General features: G+C 40.5%; 1 protein-coding gene across 4 annotated transcripts in view; it reads left to right on the top strand.

The window, feature by feature from the left end:
* Nucleotides 1-13,331, top strand: part of USP3 (ubiquitin specific peptidase 3) — a 104,124-nt gene extending 90,793 nt beyond the window's left edge. For all 4 annotated transcript variants that reach the window (XM_059372219.1, XM_059372220.1, XM_059372221.1 and 1 more), the window contains 4 exons: nt 8,776-8,894; nt 9,977-10,090; nt 10,230-10,297; nt 12,531-13,331. In XM_059372219.1, coding sequence (XP_059228202.1) covers nt 8,776-8,894; nt 9,977-10,090; nt 10,230-10,297; nt 12,531-12,696 — 467 coding nt within the window. In that variant the 3' untranslated portion in view covers nt 12,697-13,331. The remainder of the gene's footprint in view (nt 1-8,775; nt 8,895-9,976; nt 10,091-10,229; nt 10,298-12,530) is intronic.
* The last annotated feature ends 4,550 nt before the right edge of the window (nt 13,332-17,881 follow it).

Consider the following 17,881-nt stretch of genomic DNA (forward strand, 5'->3'; position numbering starts at 1 on the left):
CCAGGGTACTGGGATTGAGTGCTGCATCAGGCCCCTTGCTTAGCGGGAAGCCTGCTGCTTCCCCTGCCTGTGCTTGCTCGCTGACAAAATCTTTAAATAAAAAAATTCATTTAAAAAAAGTTGTTCACACACACACACACCACCACCACCACCACAATTAAGTGGGATTTATTCCAGGGATGCAAAAGTGTTTTGCTGTTCACAAAATCAATGTGATATATCACATTAACAAGAGAAAGGATTAAAAAACATATGATCATCTCAATGGGTACAGGAAAAGCTTTAACAAAATACAACATCCACTCAAGATAAAAACCCACAGCTAACATCATACGTAATAGTGAAAAATTGAGCACCTTTCCTCTACTATCCGGAAGAAGACAAGGATGATCACCATTTTAATTCAACATAGTACTGGAAGTCCTAATGGCAGCAATCAGAAAAAAAAAAAAAAAAGGCATCCAGATTGGTAAGGAATAAGTAAAATTGTCACTATTTGTAGATGATATGATAGCATATATAGAATGCCCTAAAGATGCCACCAAAAAAACTAGTAACAAAGTGGCAGAAAGAAAACAATCCTATTTACTGTTGCAGCAAAAAGAATAAAATAAGTAGGAATAAATTTAATCCAGGATGGTGAAAGATCTGTACTCTGAACATTTTAAGATACTCTCAAAATAAGTAGAACAGGACACAAAGAAGTAGAAAGATACAGCGTGCTGATGGGTTGAAGATAATTGTTAAAATGTCATACTAGCCAAAGCACTCTACAGATTCAGTCTCTCTCAGAATACCAATGATGTTTTTCACAGAAGTAGAACAATCCTAAAATTTGTATGAAAGCATAAAAGATTGCCAAAGCAATCATGAGAAAAGAACAAAGCAGAGGTATCACAATCCCAGATTTTGAGATACAGTACAAAGCTATACTAATCAAAACAAAAACAGACATACAGGTCGTGGAACAGGATAGAGAATCCAGAAATAAATCCACCCTATCTGGTCAATTAATCAACAACAAAGGAGGCAAGAATATAGACTGAAGAAAAGACAGTCTTTTCAGTAAATAGTATTGGAAAAATTGGACATCTACTTGCAAAAGAATGAAATTGGACCACTTTTTAAAAAAGATACTATTTATTTATTTGTCAGAGAGCACAAGCAAGGGAGCAGCAGACAAAGCAGGCAGAGGGAAAAGCCGGCTCCCTGCTAAGCACGGAGCCTGATGTGGGACTCGATCCCAGGACTCTGGGATCATGACCCGAGCCTTGAATGCAGACGTTTAACTGACTGAGCCACCCAGGCATCCCTGGACCACTTTATTATACTATACACAAAAACAAACTCAAAATGGATTAAAGACCTAAAATGTAAGACCTGAAACCATAAAACTCCTGAAAGAAAATGCAGACAATAATCTCTTGGACATCACCCTTTGAAACATATTTATGAATAGGTCTCCTCAAGCAGGAAGCAAAAGCAAAAATACACTATTAGGACTACACCAATAAGAAAAAAGCTGCTGTACAGCAAAGGAAACCATCAAGAAGGCAACTGAACGAGAGGAGGTATTTGCAAATGATATATCCCATAAGGGGTTAATATCCAAACTATATAAAAAATGTATAGAACTTGATACCAAATAATCTGATTTAAAAATAGTCAGAGGACTCGAATAGAAGTAGAAATACCATATGATCCACTAATTCCCTGACTGGGTATTTACTCAAAAAAAATGAAAACATTGATTTGAAAGATATATGCACCCCTGTGTTTATTGCAGCATTATTTATAATAGCCAAGATACGGAAGCAACCCAAGTATCCGTCGATATAAGAAAGAATTAAGAAGATGGGATAGATATATACAATGTGTATTACCTAGTTACAAAGAAGTATGAGATCTTACGAGATGGGCAAGCATGGATGGATTTAGCGTTACGCTAAGTGAAATAAGTCAGAGAAAGACAAATACCATATAATTTTACATAGAAGTAGAATCTAAAAAAACAAACAAAACAGGATTCTGATTAAACTGGTGGTTACCATAGGGGAGGTGCATAGGGAGATGGGTGAAATAGATAAAAGGGATTAAGAGGCATAAATTTCCTGTTACAAGGTAAGTCATGGAGATGAAAAATATGGCATAGGGAATATAGTCAATAACATTGTAATACTATTGTATTACAGTTACAGGGGGATTTTAGTGCCCCACTTACATCACTGGTTAGATCATCCAGGCAGAAAATCAATAAGGAAATGTGGCCTTAAATGATACATTAGATCAGATGGACTTAACAGATATGTACAGAACATTTCATCTGAAAGTGAAAGAATGTACATTCTTCTCAAGTGCACATGGATCATTCTTCAGGGTAGATCATTTGTTAGGCCACAAAAGACATCTTAGTCCTTTTAAGAAGACTGAAAATATATCAGGCAGTTTTTCTGACCACAGTGGTATGAAACTAGACATCAACTATGAGAAGAAAACTGGAAAATCCACAAACAGGTGGAGATTAAATGACATGCTACTGAACAACCAGTGGGTAAAGGAGAAATCAAAAGAGATTTTAAAAAATGCCTTGTGAAAATGAAACTGGAAACACAATGTACCAAAACTTAAGGGATACAGCAAAACACTTCTAGGAGGAAAGTTCATAGCAATAAATACCTGTTTTGAGAAACAAGGAAAATCTTGAATAAACTTAACTTTACACCTTTAAGAATGAGAAAAAGAACAAAGCCAAAAGTTAGGAGAAGGAAGAAAATAAAGATTGGAGTGGAAATAAATGAGACTAAAAAGACGATAGTAAAGATCAACAAAATAGCTTGTCCTTTTAAAAGATAAAAATCAATAAACCTTGAACCATTCTCATTGAAACAAAGACAGGACTCAAAATCAGAAAGGAAAGTGGAGACATTACAACTGATAACCATAGAAATACAAAGGATCTTGAGAGATTGCTGTGAACAGTTACACACCAAGAAATTGGACCTAGCAGAAATGGATAAATTCCTAGAAACATACAACCTACCAAGACTGAATTATGAAGAAACAGAAAATATGAACAGATGGATTACTAGTAAGGAGATTGAATCTGTAATTGAGAATCTTCCAACAAACAGATGTCTGGGACTATACGACTTCAGTGATGAATTCTATCAAACATGCAAAGAATTCATAACTGTCCTTCTCAGACTCTTCCAAAAAAGAGGAGGAAAGAAGACTTTTGTTTTATTTATTTTTTTTTTAAAGATTTTATTTATTTATTTGACAGATCACAAGTAGGCAGAGAAGTGGGCAGAGAGAGGAGCAAGCAGGCTCCCCGCTGAGCAGAGAGCCCGATGTGGGGCTCGATCCCAGGACCCTGGGGTCATGACCTGAGCTGAAAGCAGAGGCTTTAATCCACTGAGCCACCCAGGTGCCCCACTTTTTTTTTTTTTTTTTAAGATTTTTATTTATTTGACAGAGATCACAAGTAGGCAGAGAGGCAGGCAGAGAGAGAGGAAGGGAAGCAGGCTCCCTGCTGAGCAGAGAGCCCCACTTTTAAAGTCATTTTACAAGGCCATTTTACAGTTGCCCTGATACCAAACTAGACAAGGGGACCATAACAAAAGCAAATTACAGGCTGATATTCCAGATTAACATGGATGCAGAAATCCTCAATAAAATATTAGCAAAGCAAATTCAACAGTATTGTTGACCCTTCAACAACATGGGTTTGAACTATATATGACCACTTATATGTGAATTGTTTCGATTAATACAGTACAGTATTATATGTATTTTCTCTTGCGTTTTTTCCCAGGATTTTATTTGTTTTAGGGAGAACAAGTGTGCAAGTAAGGGGAAGGAGAGGGAGAGAGAATCTCAAGCACACTCCACACTGAGCACAGAACCCAGAGTAGGGCTCGAACCCATGACACTGAGATCATGACGTGAGCTGAAACCAAGAGTTGGATACTTAACTGACTGAGCCACCCACGCACCCCTTCCTTGTGACTTTTTAAAATAACATTTTTCTCGATCTTACTTTAATACAGGAGTACAGTATATAATACATATAAAATACAAAATGTGTGTTAATTGACTTACCAGTAAGATTCTGGGTCAACAGTAGGCTGTCATTAGTTAAATTTTGAGGTATTCAAAAAATATACATGAATTTTCAACTGCACAGGGGGTTGGTGCCCTGAACCCCCCCCCCCCACGTTATTCAAGGGTCAAGTGTACCTTAAGGGATCATATACCATAATCAAGCAGGATTTATTCCAGGGATGCAGGGATCGTTCAGCATTTATAAATCAGTGTTAATCACCACATTAACAAAATCAGGGATAAAAATTACATAATTATCTCAGTAGATGCATAAAAAGCATTTGACAAAATTCAACACCCATTTAATATTATTTTTACAGAGAGCACGAGGAAGGGTGGGGGGGAGAGGCAGAGAGAAAGAGAGAGAATCTCAAGCAGGTTCCACACCTAGCAGCGCATGAGGCCCAGAGTCATGACCCTGATATCATGACCTGAGCTGAAATCAAGAGTTGGATGCTTAACTGACTGAGCAATCCAGGTGCCCCAACACCCATTTGTGTTAAAAACTCAAAGTGGGTATAGAGGGTGCGTTCCTCAACATAGCAAAGCCCATATATGACAAGCCCGTAGTTAACATCATACTCAATGGTGAAAAGCTGAAAGCTTTTCCTCAGAGATAAGGAATAAAACAGGGTTGTCCACCCTGTTTGCTACTACTTTTTGTTTGTTACTACTTTTATTCTATAAGGTATTGAAATTCCTCACCAGAGCAACTAGGCAAGATAAAAAAAAAAAAAAAAAGTCATCCAGATTGGAAAGGAAGAAATAAAACTCAGTATTTACAGATGACATGTTATATATAGAAACCCTTAAGAGTACACCAAAAAAAGTGTATTCAGTAAAGTTGCCGGATCAAAATCAAAATACAAAAATCCACTGCATTTTTATACACTAATAGTGAACTGTCAGAGAAATTAAAGTAATCCCTTTTAGAATTGCATCAAAAGAATACCCCGGAATAAATTTAACTGAATAAATTTACACTGAAAACTGTAAGACAGTGAAGAAAGAAATTAAAGATGACACAAATAAATGGAAAGATATATACCATGCCCATAGATTGGAAGAATTAATGTTGCTATTCACACTACCCTGAGCATTCTACAGATTCAGTTCAGTCCCTATCAAAATTTCCTGTCAAATTAAAAATCCCTTTCAAAATCCTAAGATTTGTATGGAATCACAAAAGGCCCCGAATAGGCAAAGAAATCTTGGAAAAGAAGAACAAAATCAGAGGCTTCACATGCCTTGATTTGGAACTAAATTACAAAGCCACAGTATTCACAACAGTATGGTTTTGGTGTAGAAACAAAAATCACTGGAACAGATGAGAAAGCCCAGAAATAAACCCATATATATATGGTCAGTTTACAACAAAGGAGCCAAGAATATACAAGGGGAAAGGATAATAAATGATGCTGGGAAAACTGGACAGCAAATGCAATGGAATGAAAGTGGACTACTTTCTTAAACCATACACAAAAATTAACTCAAAATGGACTGAAGACTGGAACCTAGGGCCTGAAACCATGAAGGTCCTAGAAGAAAACGTAGGTAGTAAACTCCTTGACATAGGTCTTGTCAGTGGCTTTTTGACTCTGTCTCCAAGGCAACAAAAGCAAAATTAAATACAAGGGATTACTTCTAACCAAAAAACTTCTGTACAGCAGAAGGAATACAATGAGAAGGCAACCTACTGAATGGGAAAAAATATTTGCAAATAATACTTGTTAAGGGTTTAATGTCCAGAATACATAAAGAAATCATACAACTCAATAGCAAAAACAAAAAACAACAATCAGTTCCATTTAAAAAAAAAAAGGGAGAAGATCCTAATAAACCTTTTTTCAAAGATGAGATAGAGCTGACAGGTACATGAAAAGATGCTCTATATCACTCATAAGGGAAATGCAAATCAAACCACAGTGAGCTATCACTTCACAACTGTTACAATGGCTGTTACCAAAAGTATAAGAAATTATAAGTGTTAGGGAGAATGTGGAGAAAATGGAAACCTCGTGCACTGTTGGTTAGAATGTAAATTGGTGCAACCACTGTGGAAAACAGAGCTACCCTATGACCCAGCAATTGCACTACTGGGTATTTACATGAAAGATACAAATAAATGTAGTGATCCAATGCAGGTGCCCCCCCAATGTTTATAGCAGCAATGTCCACAATAGCTAGACTATGTAAAGAGCCCAGATGTCCATCAACAGATGAATGGATAAAGAAGATGTGATACATATATACCATGGAATATTATGCAGCCATCAAATGAAATCTTGCCATTTGCAATGACAGGGATGGAACTGGAGGGTATTATGCTAAGTGAAATAAGTCAATCAGAGAAAGACCATTATCATATGATCTCACTGACGTGGAATTTAAGAAAACAGGATCTCAGGGGAAGAGAGGTGAAAAAATAAGATGAAACCAAAGAGGGAGACAAACCATGAGAGACTCTTAATCATAGGAAACAAACTGAGGGTTGGTGGAAGGGAAGGGGGTGGAGGGATGGAATAACTGGGTGATGGACATTAAGTGATGTAATGAGCACTGGATATTAGATAAACTAAGGACTCACAGGTCTGTACCTATGAAACCAGTAATACATGTTATAACTAATTGAATTTCAGTAAAAAATGTTTAAAAATTAAAAAAATTAAAGTAGAACTACCATATGATCCAACTGTTCCACTTCTGGGTATTTTTCTGAAGAAAATGAAAATAACTAACTTGAAAAGAAACATGATCCCTGTGTTCATGGAACATTATTTACAATAATCAAGATAATGGATCAATGGATAGAGACAATAGGTTTATAGAATGGAATATTATTCAGCCATAAAGAATGAAATCTTGCCATTTAGAACAAAATAGAATTTGAGGGCATTATGCTGAGTCAGAGAAAGATAAATACCATATGATCTCATTTGTATGTGGAATCTAAAAAAAACAAAAACAAAATCAAAAACAAACCCCAAGCCAATCCAAATTCATAGATACAGAAAAGAAGTGTGGGATCACAAGTGGGCGAAATATGTGAAAGAGGTTAAAAAGTAGAAACTTGAGGTTATAAACAAGTCATGCGGATGTGACTATAGTTGGTGACTGTAGTTAATACTGTACTGTATATTTAAAAGTTGCTGAGAGAATAAATCAAAAGTCCTCATCACAGGGAAAAATGTTTAATGGATGTTTAGACTTACTGTGGTGATCACATCACAACAGATACAAATACTGAATCATTATGTTGTACAGCTGAAATTAATATGTGCCAATTATACCAAAAAAACAAAACAAAACCAAAACACAAACCCAACTCCACAAAGAATGCATGGGGAATATACATTGCCCCACATTGGCCTGTGCCACCAGTCTCTTTCTTATCCTCTCTCATGGAAGCCAGAGCAGAGTATGACCTGAAAATTCTTGAGTACAGAGACAGTGTTGCTTTTCCTGGTAGAGCTAGGTTTAGTGCTTGCTACCCAACTTTTCAAACTAAACATACTGTTCAGATATGTATACATGCATGCAAAAGGACACTTACCACAAAATTCAAGATAATGTCTATTCCTAGAGGGAAAGATGGGGTCTGTTACTGGGAAAATACAGGAAACTCCTAACAGGGCTCCCGCACCTGGCTGCTCAGGTTGCTCACTGCATAACTCTAGGGGATGCCATTCACATAAAGTCTATTTCCTCAAGTACTGGTGAGAATCCATTTCTTTACATGAGTGCTGGGTACATAGGCATTCATATTTGTTCAAAATTATATATTATTTCTCTACAGAACAATACATACCTTATTGCTTGCAACAGGATTTGGCAAACTTTTTTTCTACAAAGGGCCAGGTAGTAAATACTTGAGGCATTATTACACATAAGGTCCAACTATTGAGCTCTGCTGTTGTAGTGTAAAAGCAGCCACAGATGATATATAAATCAGTGGGTGTGGGGCGTGTCTGTGTTCCAGGAAAACTTTATTTACAAAACTAGGTGGCTGGATTAGGTTTGGGGCCACAGTTTAACAAACCCCAGATTACACGATTAAACCTTTAAAAATGTGATCTATGGTTTGTCCAGGGGACTGAGGGTGGAGCCTGGAACAAAGGATTCACTGAAGGTATCATAGGAAGGTTGGTAATGGAGCCTCCTGTAGTCTGTGTTTATTTTTTTTAATAAGTTATAACTGTGAAAATGTTCGATCTAAGCCTGACTTTTTTATGAACTTGGGGGCTTTGTCCTCTATAAGATATTGAGAGCAGACTGCTGCTCAAACGTTGATTTCATTAAGGAAACCATTTTCAACAAAAGTATCCAAACTGTTTCTTCATTAATAGCACCAAACCTAGCAATACCACCTGTCATTAACTGATCGTTACCAGATGTCAGACATGATGCCAGGCATTTGACACACATCTGTTTTCCTCACAGCAGTGCTTCAAAATACGTTCTTTTTGTTTTTTGGGGTTTTTTTGTTCTGTTTTTTTGGTCTCCATTTTGCAACTGAGAAAGGCTAACTTTTCCTAGGTCACAGAGTTAATAACTCTGAGATTCAAGCCAGAGTTGTCCAGCTTCAAAGTCCACAGTCTGTTTTCTACAGCATAGTATTGCATCTGTAGAAGGCATCCTGTTTTAATGCTGCCCAAATCAATTTGGTTTTAGATTGTCTTCGCAGTTTTACTGACTTAGAAGAACTTGATGAGACAGAGTTATATATGTGCCACAAATGCAAAAAGAAACAAAAATCCACTAAAAAGTTTTGGATTCAAAAACTACCCAAGGTAAGTACTGAGTTTCAAATTATAAGGCAGTTTTGAAGGGGAAAATGTTTATGATTGATGAGAAGATAAATCATTTTTATAACTTTAGCCCATGTCATCTGTTCTTATTGGTCTCTCGAGTTGCTAGTGAAAGGTAAGTCAGTCCTTTGAGAATGCATAATTAATGTGTCCTGATCACAGTTTCCAACGAGTGAGTGGAGGGGTGGTTTCCCACACCATGACTGTGCCACAGTGGGGGTCCTACAATTTCCCACAACTCTCACACTGTCTACCTGAAGACAGCGATCAGATCCCACAGGGTCAGGTCTCAGTCCCCCAAGACTGCCTCTGCTTCAGAAGCCAGTCACAAGCCCAGCTTACTACTTAATGCTTCTGACCCACAGGCTCCAGGTATGTATGAGGAGATGCGTCAGGTGGAGTCCTGAACAGAGAAGCTTCCGTCCTTGTGGAGTTTGAGGCCCGGCATTGGCCTCCAACTGTTCTGGTTCCCCGTCTGGAATCTCTCTAGATCCTCCTTTTGGATTTTTATGACAGTTTTTATTACACAGGCATGACTGATTAACTCACTGGCTGTTGGCAGTTCCAGCGCCTCTCCCTCTCTAGAGTTTGGGGGGTAGGAGGAGAGACTGAAAGTTCCAACTCTGTAATCACAGCCTTGGGTCCCCTGCAACCAGCCCCCATCCTTAGGTGCAGTCAGAAAAGTCATCTCATTAACATAACAAAGACACCTTTATGGCTAGCACTTAGGAAATTCTAAGGGTTTCCGAGCTCTCTGTTAGGAAAGGGAGGTCAGGACCTATTTTTATATGTATATATATATATATATATATATATATATATATATATATATAAAGTTTTTACTTTAATTTCAGTTCACTAATATGCAGTGTAATATTAGTTATCAGGTGTTATATTATAAGTCACAACATCACAATAAGGTATGTAGAAGAAAATACTATGAGGGTTCAAAAGATAAACCGATAGGCCACCTAAAATTTCATCAAGAGACATTAGTACCAAGTATTTAATTTTATTGAAATGTTAATTGTTTATAATCTTTGTCTGATGTATCTCTCATCCAGGTGCTATGCTTACATTTGAAACGATTTCATTGGACTGCATATTTAAGAAACAAAGTTGATACCTATGTAGAATTTCCCCTGAGAGGCCTGGACATGAAATGCTACTTGCTAGAGGTAAGATCAGTTATCTTTGTTAGATGGTGAAAAGATGACTTTTCAGGAAAATCAAGTCTTCACATTGAGGTAGGACATAGGATGTCATTAACCACTGCTCCTAACTCAGTCCTGGGTTGTCTCCTCCCTTGTTCTGTAGCCTGAGAACAGTGGCCCAGAGCACTGCCTGTACGACCTTGCCGCTGTGGTGGTTCACCATGGTTCCGGGTAAGTGTGTCAGTGGCTTCTCATGCTTGGAAAAAAGCATGGTGAAGACCAGCAGTCTTGCACCATACTTGATAATTCTCCCTCAACTCCCTAAAAAATGAATTCAAATACATTAAAGTAGGTGAAGTTGAATTTTCTTTCAATTATGGTGTGAAGGAATATTCTTGAAAGGATGTTGTGAAGGAAGAAGGCACATGAAAACAAAATGGAGAAGGATTCATTTGATCTCTGCATGCAGAACCCAAGCTATTTGTCCACAAAATCCTGAGTAGTCTTTACTCCAGGGTTTTTTATTTCCTTTGCCAGGTGACATTTAAATTGGGGAAAAATGGGAAATTATTTGGAACTTACTTCATGTCATTTATTTTAAAGATTCATTTTTTATTTTACTGAAATTTTCCCTAAAAATTTTATTAGTTTATACCTTCTCATTTCTTGAGATTCATTATTTTACCTTCAAATGTGGACAAACCCCTATCCATGTTGAAATCCGTTTTCCCTCAGAACTTTGTAGATGTTGCTCCCTTGACTTCATCATTCATGGTTACCAGTCAATTCTCATCCCTTTGTAGGCAGCATTTTTTCCTCATTGGAAGGTTATAGGATTCCTGTCTTTGGATTTAGGAAATTGAACTAAATGTATTCCTGGCATGGTAGTTGATAGGAATACTCTTCATCAGTGTCTGCAGCACATGGAATTAGTATTTGTCCTACTCCCTTCTCTACTTTTTCTTCTGGAAGAAAAAGTACAGCATGTACAGCAGCTCCCATCTGTACGAAAACATTTTAAGACTCCCGGTGGATGCCTGAAACAGCAGACAGTACCAAACCCTGTACAGAGTCTATTTTTTCTTATGCATATGTATCTGTGATACTTTAATTTATAAAAAATTATAATTTAATATTAATTTTAATTGTGAGAGTGTTAGCTTCTGTTGACCTTTTGATGAGATGTTATAAGGACGATCAGCTTCCGGACCATGGCTGACTGTGGGTAACTAAACTGGAAAGCAAAGCCAAGAATGTGGGGGACCTCCTATATAGTAAACTTTCTGGTTCTTTCACACATTTTAACCACCGTTTAATGATTTCCATCTCTGTGTTTCTGAAGACTGCTATGGCCTGTTTTTCCAAACCACCAATTTGGATTTAATCTATATCCAAATTGAAGATAAGCTCCTCTGTGAAATGTTTAATAGTGTGGCAATCCCATTTTTCTGATAACTTCCTTTCATAAGAGGAACAATCTTGTTTTATGGTTGCAGTATCTTTTTGAAACCATTGATATTAGAATTTTTAAAGCTCTTTGGTTTTCTACATTAAATTTTTTAGTCATTAATTGCTTTACTTGTTCTTCCCATAGCTTCTCTTTCATACTATCCACATTCCCCTCCCCCAGGCTTTTGATGATTTTTGGCTGTTCATTGAGTCATAATAAATGATGAGAGTGATCATTATTGGTAAATGGTAAGGGTTTTTTTTTAGCACTTGTGGGGTGTCTGTTTACTTAAGGCTCCTCTCCTGCTGGGAGGACTGACTCTAGGGCTCCCTGGGTGAGTGCAAAAGCACTTGCAGGGGCACTGGGTGGCTTGGTTGAGCGACTGCCTTCAGATCAGGTCATGATCCTGGAGTCCCAGGATCAAGTCCCACATCCAGCTCCCTGCTCAGTGGGGGGTCTGCTTCTCCCTCTGACCCTCCCCCCTTCTCATGCTCTCTTTCTCTTGAGTAGATAATTAAAAAAGAAAAAGAAAGAAAGAAAGAAAAGTGCTTGTGGGCCACAGTACAGGGAGGGCGCTTCCGTGGAGCAGATTACTTTCTCAAGCTCAGGTTTTTTCCAAGGCTCTGATGGAAGTCTGTTCTTCATTGGTCCCCGTTTCCCTGCGCCTTGACCTATGCTTGTTAGGGCAAGAGTGCTTAGCTCTTTGGTTCCTCTGTTAACCCAGTGCCAGAGGAACACTGCTCTATGTGTTATAGAAAATCTTCAGTTTCTGGTCATTCGATGGCACTCTTTCCTAAATTTCTAGTGTCGGTATATTCCTGGTCATTTCAGTGTATTTTGAGGAACATAAACACCTGAGCTGATTTCAGTCAGCCATCTTAAACCACCAGTCTCTAGGGTATATTCTGTTACAGTACTTCTCATTTATTATGTATCTAACAAATTATAGGATTGCTCAGATCCTTTTGTTATTTCTGTAGCCCTTTTCTTTCATTTTTTTACTTTCCCTTCCAGGGTCGGTTCTGGACATTACACAGCCTATGCAACTCATGAAGGTCGCTGGTTTCATTTCAATGACAGTACTGTAACACTGACTGATGAAGACACCGTTGTGAAAGCAAAGGCCTACATCCTTTTCTATGTGGAACGCCAGGCCAAAGCTGGATCAGATAAACTTTAATACCTCCTTTAAATCATTGTTTTTGTCAAATATACCGGACAAACATTTCCAATTTTCCATAAATACTTGATCCAAGATTTGATTTCATTATGCACTTTTCAATTTCCTATTTTGGGGTTAGTTTTATTTTGTCAATGGTAGTGACGTATTGAACATGGGCACCAACTAATTTGTTTTTTTTTTTTTAGTTCTACCAGAAAACCTCAGCAGATATTTTGATTTGCTGCTTTAGTTGTAATAATTCAGTTTTTTATGTAGTTTCAAGAACTTAGTTCTATTTGACTTTTTTATATTAATGTTTTCGGTTCTCACTTTGAGGCACATTTACATCAATGCTTTGTTACATTCACATGCTGAAAGCAAGATGTGTTCCTGATTGGGAAGAGCAACAGAACACCTGCTGCCTTTCACAGCTGTGATGGAAATCAGGTTGATGGGAGAACCGGGATCATGTGTACACAGAACTTGTGGCCCACGGGATTTCAGTGACTGCTCCGTAATCGTTCCTTTTGATTGTACAAGAGAACTGGGAGGGCATCATTAAGCAGGTCAGGTAATTGCTGCTCTTGGTAGCTCTCAAGGTTGCTGTTTATCAGCACTAACTAAATAAATTTGTTGGTTCAGTTGTACCTGTACTGCAAATTTAAGAATTACTCCTTTTGAGTTTGTTTTGTTCTGGAATATCTTTTGCGTGTGTATTTGTGTTCATGGAGATAGGAGTACAGAAAAGTCCAAAGAAGACCAAACACATTCAGTGTTTAAAAATCTCAGACTCCGCTACACAGTGTAGATATTATCCAGTGAGAGGAAACCATAGCTTCTGTTTGCCTTTTGAACCAGCATCTAGTTCCCCCACTGGCTATTGTGCTGGGAATAACTGCTTGTCCACTTTTGTCTTATTTCTTGCTTGGCCATCGGAGGTCAAGATGCTGACCTCCAGAGTAGATTCTGACCTTCACCTACATTTTAGGTACCACTATGGGGTCTGCTCCTACAGAAGGAGATTTGAGTCTTTGCTCCTTTGGTCTTTAACAACCTTCACTGGCCTAACCTGATAGCAGAGCAAACTGAAAATATTCTCACTTTGAATAGTTTCTATTCTTGAGTTTAGTAGTCTTTGTTTTAAAATTGTTTTTGAGAAAAATAGGTACAAGCACTATTAAGATTGAACCCAAGTTGAAATTTGGAACCAGAATTACATCTAAGGAAGATAACTGATTCTGCAAGGGGTCTAAGCCAATCTCTTGGGGGGTAGCGGTGGGGGGCAGTACTTGGCAGGTTGTGGAGAGCAAGTGCGCACTCCCTGAAGGGCTCTAGCATGGGACCGTGCACTGCTGTCAGCACATCTCTTGTTCCAGTCACTAGTTTCTTCTCTGTTCTCTCCAAGTTGCTATGAGGGGCAGAATGTCTTTCATATTAAGCCAGCTAGCTGAAATTTTTGGTAATCTTGTTTCTTCTATTAGAAGAAAAATAAACCCAAGTTTTTTGGTTTTTTTTTTTTTTTTTTTTAAGTGCATAAATAATCTGATAGCTGTCCTCCTGGGTCAGATACTTGAAGTTGCAGGAGCAGGTGTGGCTCCTTTTCCATTTTAATATTTGCTAGATAAATCCTGTCTTTTTCTCAGGGCAGAAATCAGCAGTCGAACACTTTACTAACCACAGTTACGGCTCAATTTGTACTATCTGGTACGGCGGTCACTAGTCACCTGTGGTTAAGTTTTAATTAAAATGAAGTTTAAAACCCAGTTCTTCAGTCATACTAGCTACATTTCAAGGGCTCAGCAGCCACATGTGGCAGAGGATGTCTAGGCTCAGGTGGTACCATCAGCGTGTAGGGCTCCTGGACCGCACTGGTCTGCATTTCCACTCCAGAGAAGCAAGCTTTGCTGTCATGTTTAGGTCTTACAACTTAAACACGAAGTCCAGAAGATAATTAAGAGGGAAACATGTGTTTAAATTAGTTTACAATGCTAAATTATATGAGGTTGAACCATTAGAGATTGTGATATTTAACCTTTTGATCTAAAAGTGAAAGTTCTACATAATTGGACCTAATACAGCAACAACACATTAACACCACATACTGTTGAACTTAGAATGTGCCTCTTCCTTGATCTGTTCAGTATCTCCTGTGAATACAGCCTCTTTTGTGTAGAAGGCGTACAGCTGGGACTCCGAACATTTGTACTTCCCTTGTTTCTCTGAGTGGGCAGCTCAGAGGACTTCAGCAATGTAGCCTTGGGCAGTGTTGATATTGGTGGAGAAAAATGGTCTTTTTATACCAAAGGGAACTTCCCGACAGCCAGACTACTTTGATGGGGAAAGTGGTCCTCAGACCGGCAGCACTGCTGGCTTAAGAGTTGGACACATCTCCTCTTTGAATTTCTGGAGTTTTTATTGCTTGATTTCACTTAAGCAGAAATGTTTGAATGACATTATGAAGGCTCCTTTGGAAAAGTGATTGGATCCATTGGAATTGTGCATTTGAACACCAGTGATGTAAATGTGCCTATTTGTATTTAAAAAATTCAACTGTGTAGCCTTATCACACCTAATTTAAAAAGCTGATCTTCGAGTGCTCTTCAGGGCTTGTCCCTGGGGCCATGCTGGCTCTGCGTGGGGGGCTTCTGGCGCAGAGACCACAGCCGGGGCAGTGCCTCGCTCTGGCAACTGGCTCCCTGGAACAAGAAAACTTCCTCAGAAGTCCTCCCACACAGGTGGGTGATGGAAACAGTCTGTGGCAACACAAATCTCTCTCCATGGTGGAGAAACCTTTGCTTATCCACTGTATTCTACTCAGTGTCTAGTGATGACATATGTAATAGAATTAAACCAGTAAAGTGTACAGGCCCTGGTTAAGTGTTAAATGTGTATCTCACCCGGGGAACTTACTCAGCGGCGTGGTTTCTGGGGTTGGGGACAGATTTGTTTCTAAAAGCCAAACCTCTCATTGGTTGAGTGTACATAACTTTATTTAGATACACTTCTCCCACCGCAGCCCCAGCATCCCCTCCGTTCCCTCCCACACCCTGTTGTTGCCGTGGCCTCTCCACTTGGGCCCTGGAAGGGCTCAGGAGCAGCTGTGCTACAACTGGGGCAAGGGTCCCGGGAGACCCGGGCGCAGCCACAGGAATGTGCCCACGGTGCAGGAAGAGGCTGGCACCCTCGGGTGGGGGGGTGCCGTGGTGCTAGGTCCCAGCCTTGCCCACTGGGGTAACCCCGCCCTTGGTCCCAGCGACGGGCTCCGGACCCTCGCCGGCCAGTGCTGCCTGGGTCTCCGGTGAGCATCCGCCGTGGAAGCCCAGTTTGTACGACGCGAGAAGATTATCGGTGCAAGCGACTGACCGCATTTACCTTGTAATCACAGCCCTTTTCTGCTTCACCAACCTGAACTCTTTTATGGATGAAAGTATCATTAAAGTTCTGGTCTCTTTCCTCTTGACTGTTATTTCTCAACTCCTTTCAGGGGAGCCAAGTAAGTGATGGGGTCCTTGCTCAGGGGACGAGCCTGGGCAGTCAGCCGCACTAAGTCCTCCCTCTACCAGGGCCTCGGGTGTACAGGCTGGGATGAGGCGACCCGGAGGGGCAGGTGGTGGCCAGAAGGGTGCCCTAGCGCCTATGCCGAGGTCCTGGTCAGGTGACTGGGGCACTCCAGAGGCCAGGGAGATCATCCTGTCACTCTCCTCCAACATGAGGCCGGCTTAACTCCTGCAGAGCTAGACTGCACCTGAGGGATCAGCTTTGGGGCTCTGTGCAAAGGCTATCGGCCCCCTTTTTTTTTTAAAGATCTTTTTTATTTGACAGAAGTCACAAGTAAGCAGAAAGGCAGGCAGAGATGGAGGGGGAAGCAGGCCCCCGCTGAGCAGAGAGCCCGATGTGGGGCCCGATCCCAGGACCCTGAGATCATGACCTGAGCTGAAGGCAGAGGCTTAACCCTCTGAGCCACCCAGGTGCCCCAATAGGTCACCTTTTAAAATCAGACATGCAGTAAGTGCCACCGGTAAAAAATAAAGATTCTGCTTTTCAGTAAGTTGCTATATACGACCTGTCCCCATTGTCCCCTACAAAGAGGAAAAAACAAGAACCTCTGCCAACACCGGTCATTTTCCTGTGGTACGTATTTGCCTGCTCCTCTGTCTTTGCAAACAGGCAGACGGTTTTGCCTCCACGTCCCACACCTCGCTGAGGCCAGTCAGAGGCCCTGGGGCTGCTGTGGCTCGGGGCAAAAGGGCTAAGTGTTGTCAGCGCCACCCTGGCGTCCCAACCCTGCGCTCCCCCACCCCCTGGGCAGCTGCACTCAGGCCCTGCCCCCTGGTGCTGGTCCAGCCGCGCTGTGCGACTCTCACAAAAGCTGCCACGCCGCAGGGACGGCCCGGTGGCCAACCTTTTAAGAGGTTGAGAGAACTGCCCATTTCCAGAGGTCAGCACACTGAAGAGTACTGGTTTGGACAGGATTGGGGAGGAAAAGTGGAGATAATAAGGCTTTCTATTAAAATCCATCTGAGCTGCTGCAGTGTCCCTTCTGACTGAGTAAGCCAGGGAGAAGCGTCCGTTGTCTCTTGAGCCATTAAAATGGTCATCTGCGGTATGAGCAGTAGCTAGTTACCCCTTCCCTAAGAACTGCTTCCTTTAGCTGTTTCTTGGCATATGTTGTTTTTAAGAAAAGTCACTCCTTCCCCTTGGCATTGCTGGGGTAACCAAGCACCCAGGACACCGAAGTCTGGTGTCTCAGAGGGAGTTGGCCAGAATGGCCGCTCTTGCCTTAGCTGCCTTGTGCTTTGAAAGGCATAGCCGCACTGGGACGACCAAGCCTTAGTGCCAGAAGAGGGTCCAAAACAGCTGCTTTGAGGCCTTACTCCACACAACTGGACACAAAGTATTCCCTTCCAATTCCAACCAAACAGGAGAATGAACAAAGGTCACCACTTAGGTGGTGTTCCCTACTTCACTGCAACAGAGACAGCGCAGCCTTTCCGGTCAGCATCCCCTGAACGAACCAACAAACCAGCACACACAGCTGGTAGTTCACAGCAGCACAATTATAGGAGGGTCTATAGTGGGATGGGAGGGAAGCAGTATTAGAAAACCGATCCACCATCCACGCAGTGAGAAATGTTACTTCAGGAAAGGAGAACTTAACAGAGATAAGACATCCAGCCGGCCTGCCCAGGCTACGGTCCCTCCC

This window comes from Mustela nigripes, chromosome 13 (assembly GCF_022355385.1).
Source record: "Mustela nigripes isolate SB6536 chromosome 13, MUSNIG.SB6536, whole genome shotgun sequence".
Taxonomy (NCBI): domain Eukaryota; kingdom Metazoa; phylum Chordata; class Mammalia; order Carnivora; family Mustelidae; genus Mustela; species Mustela nigripes.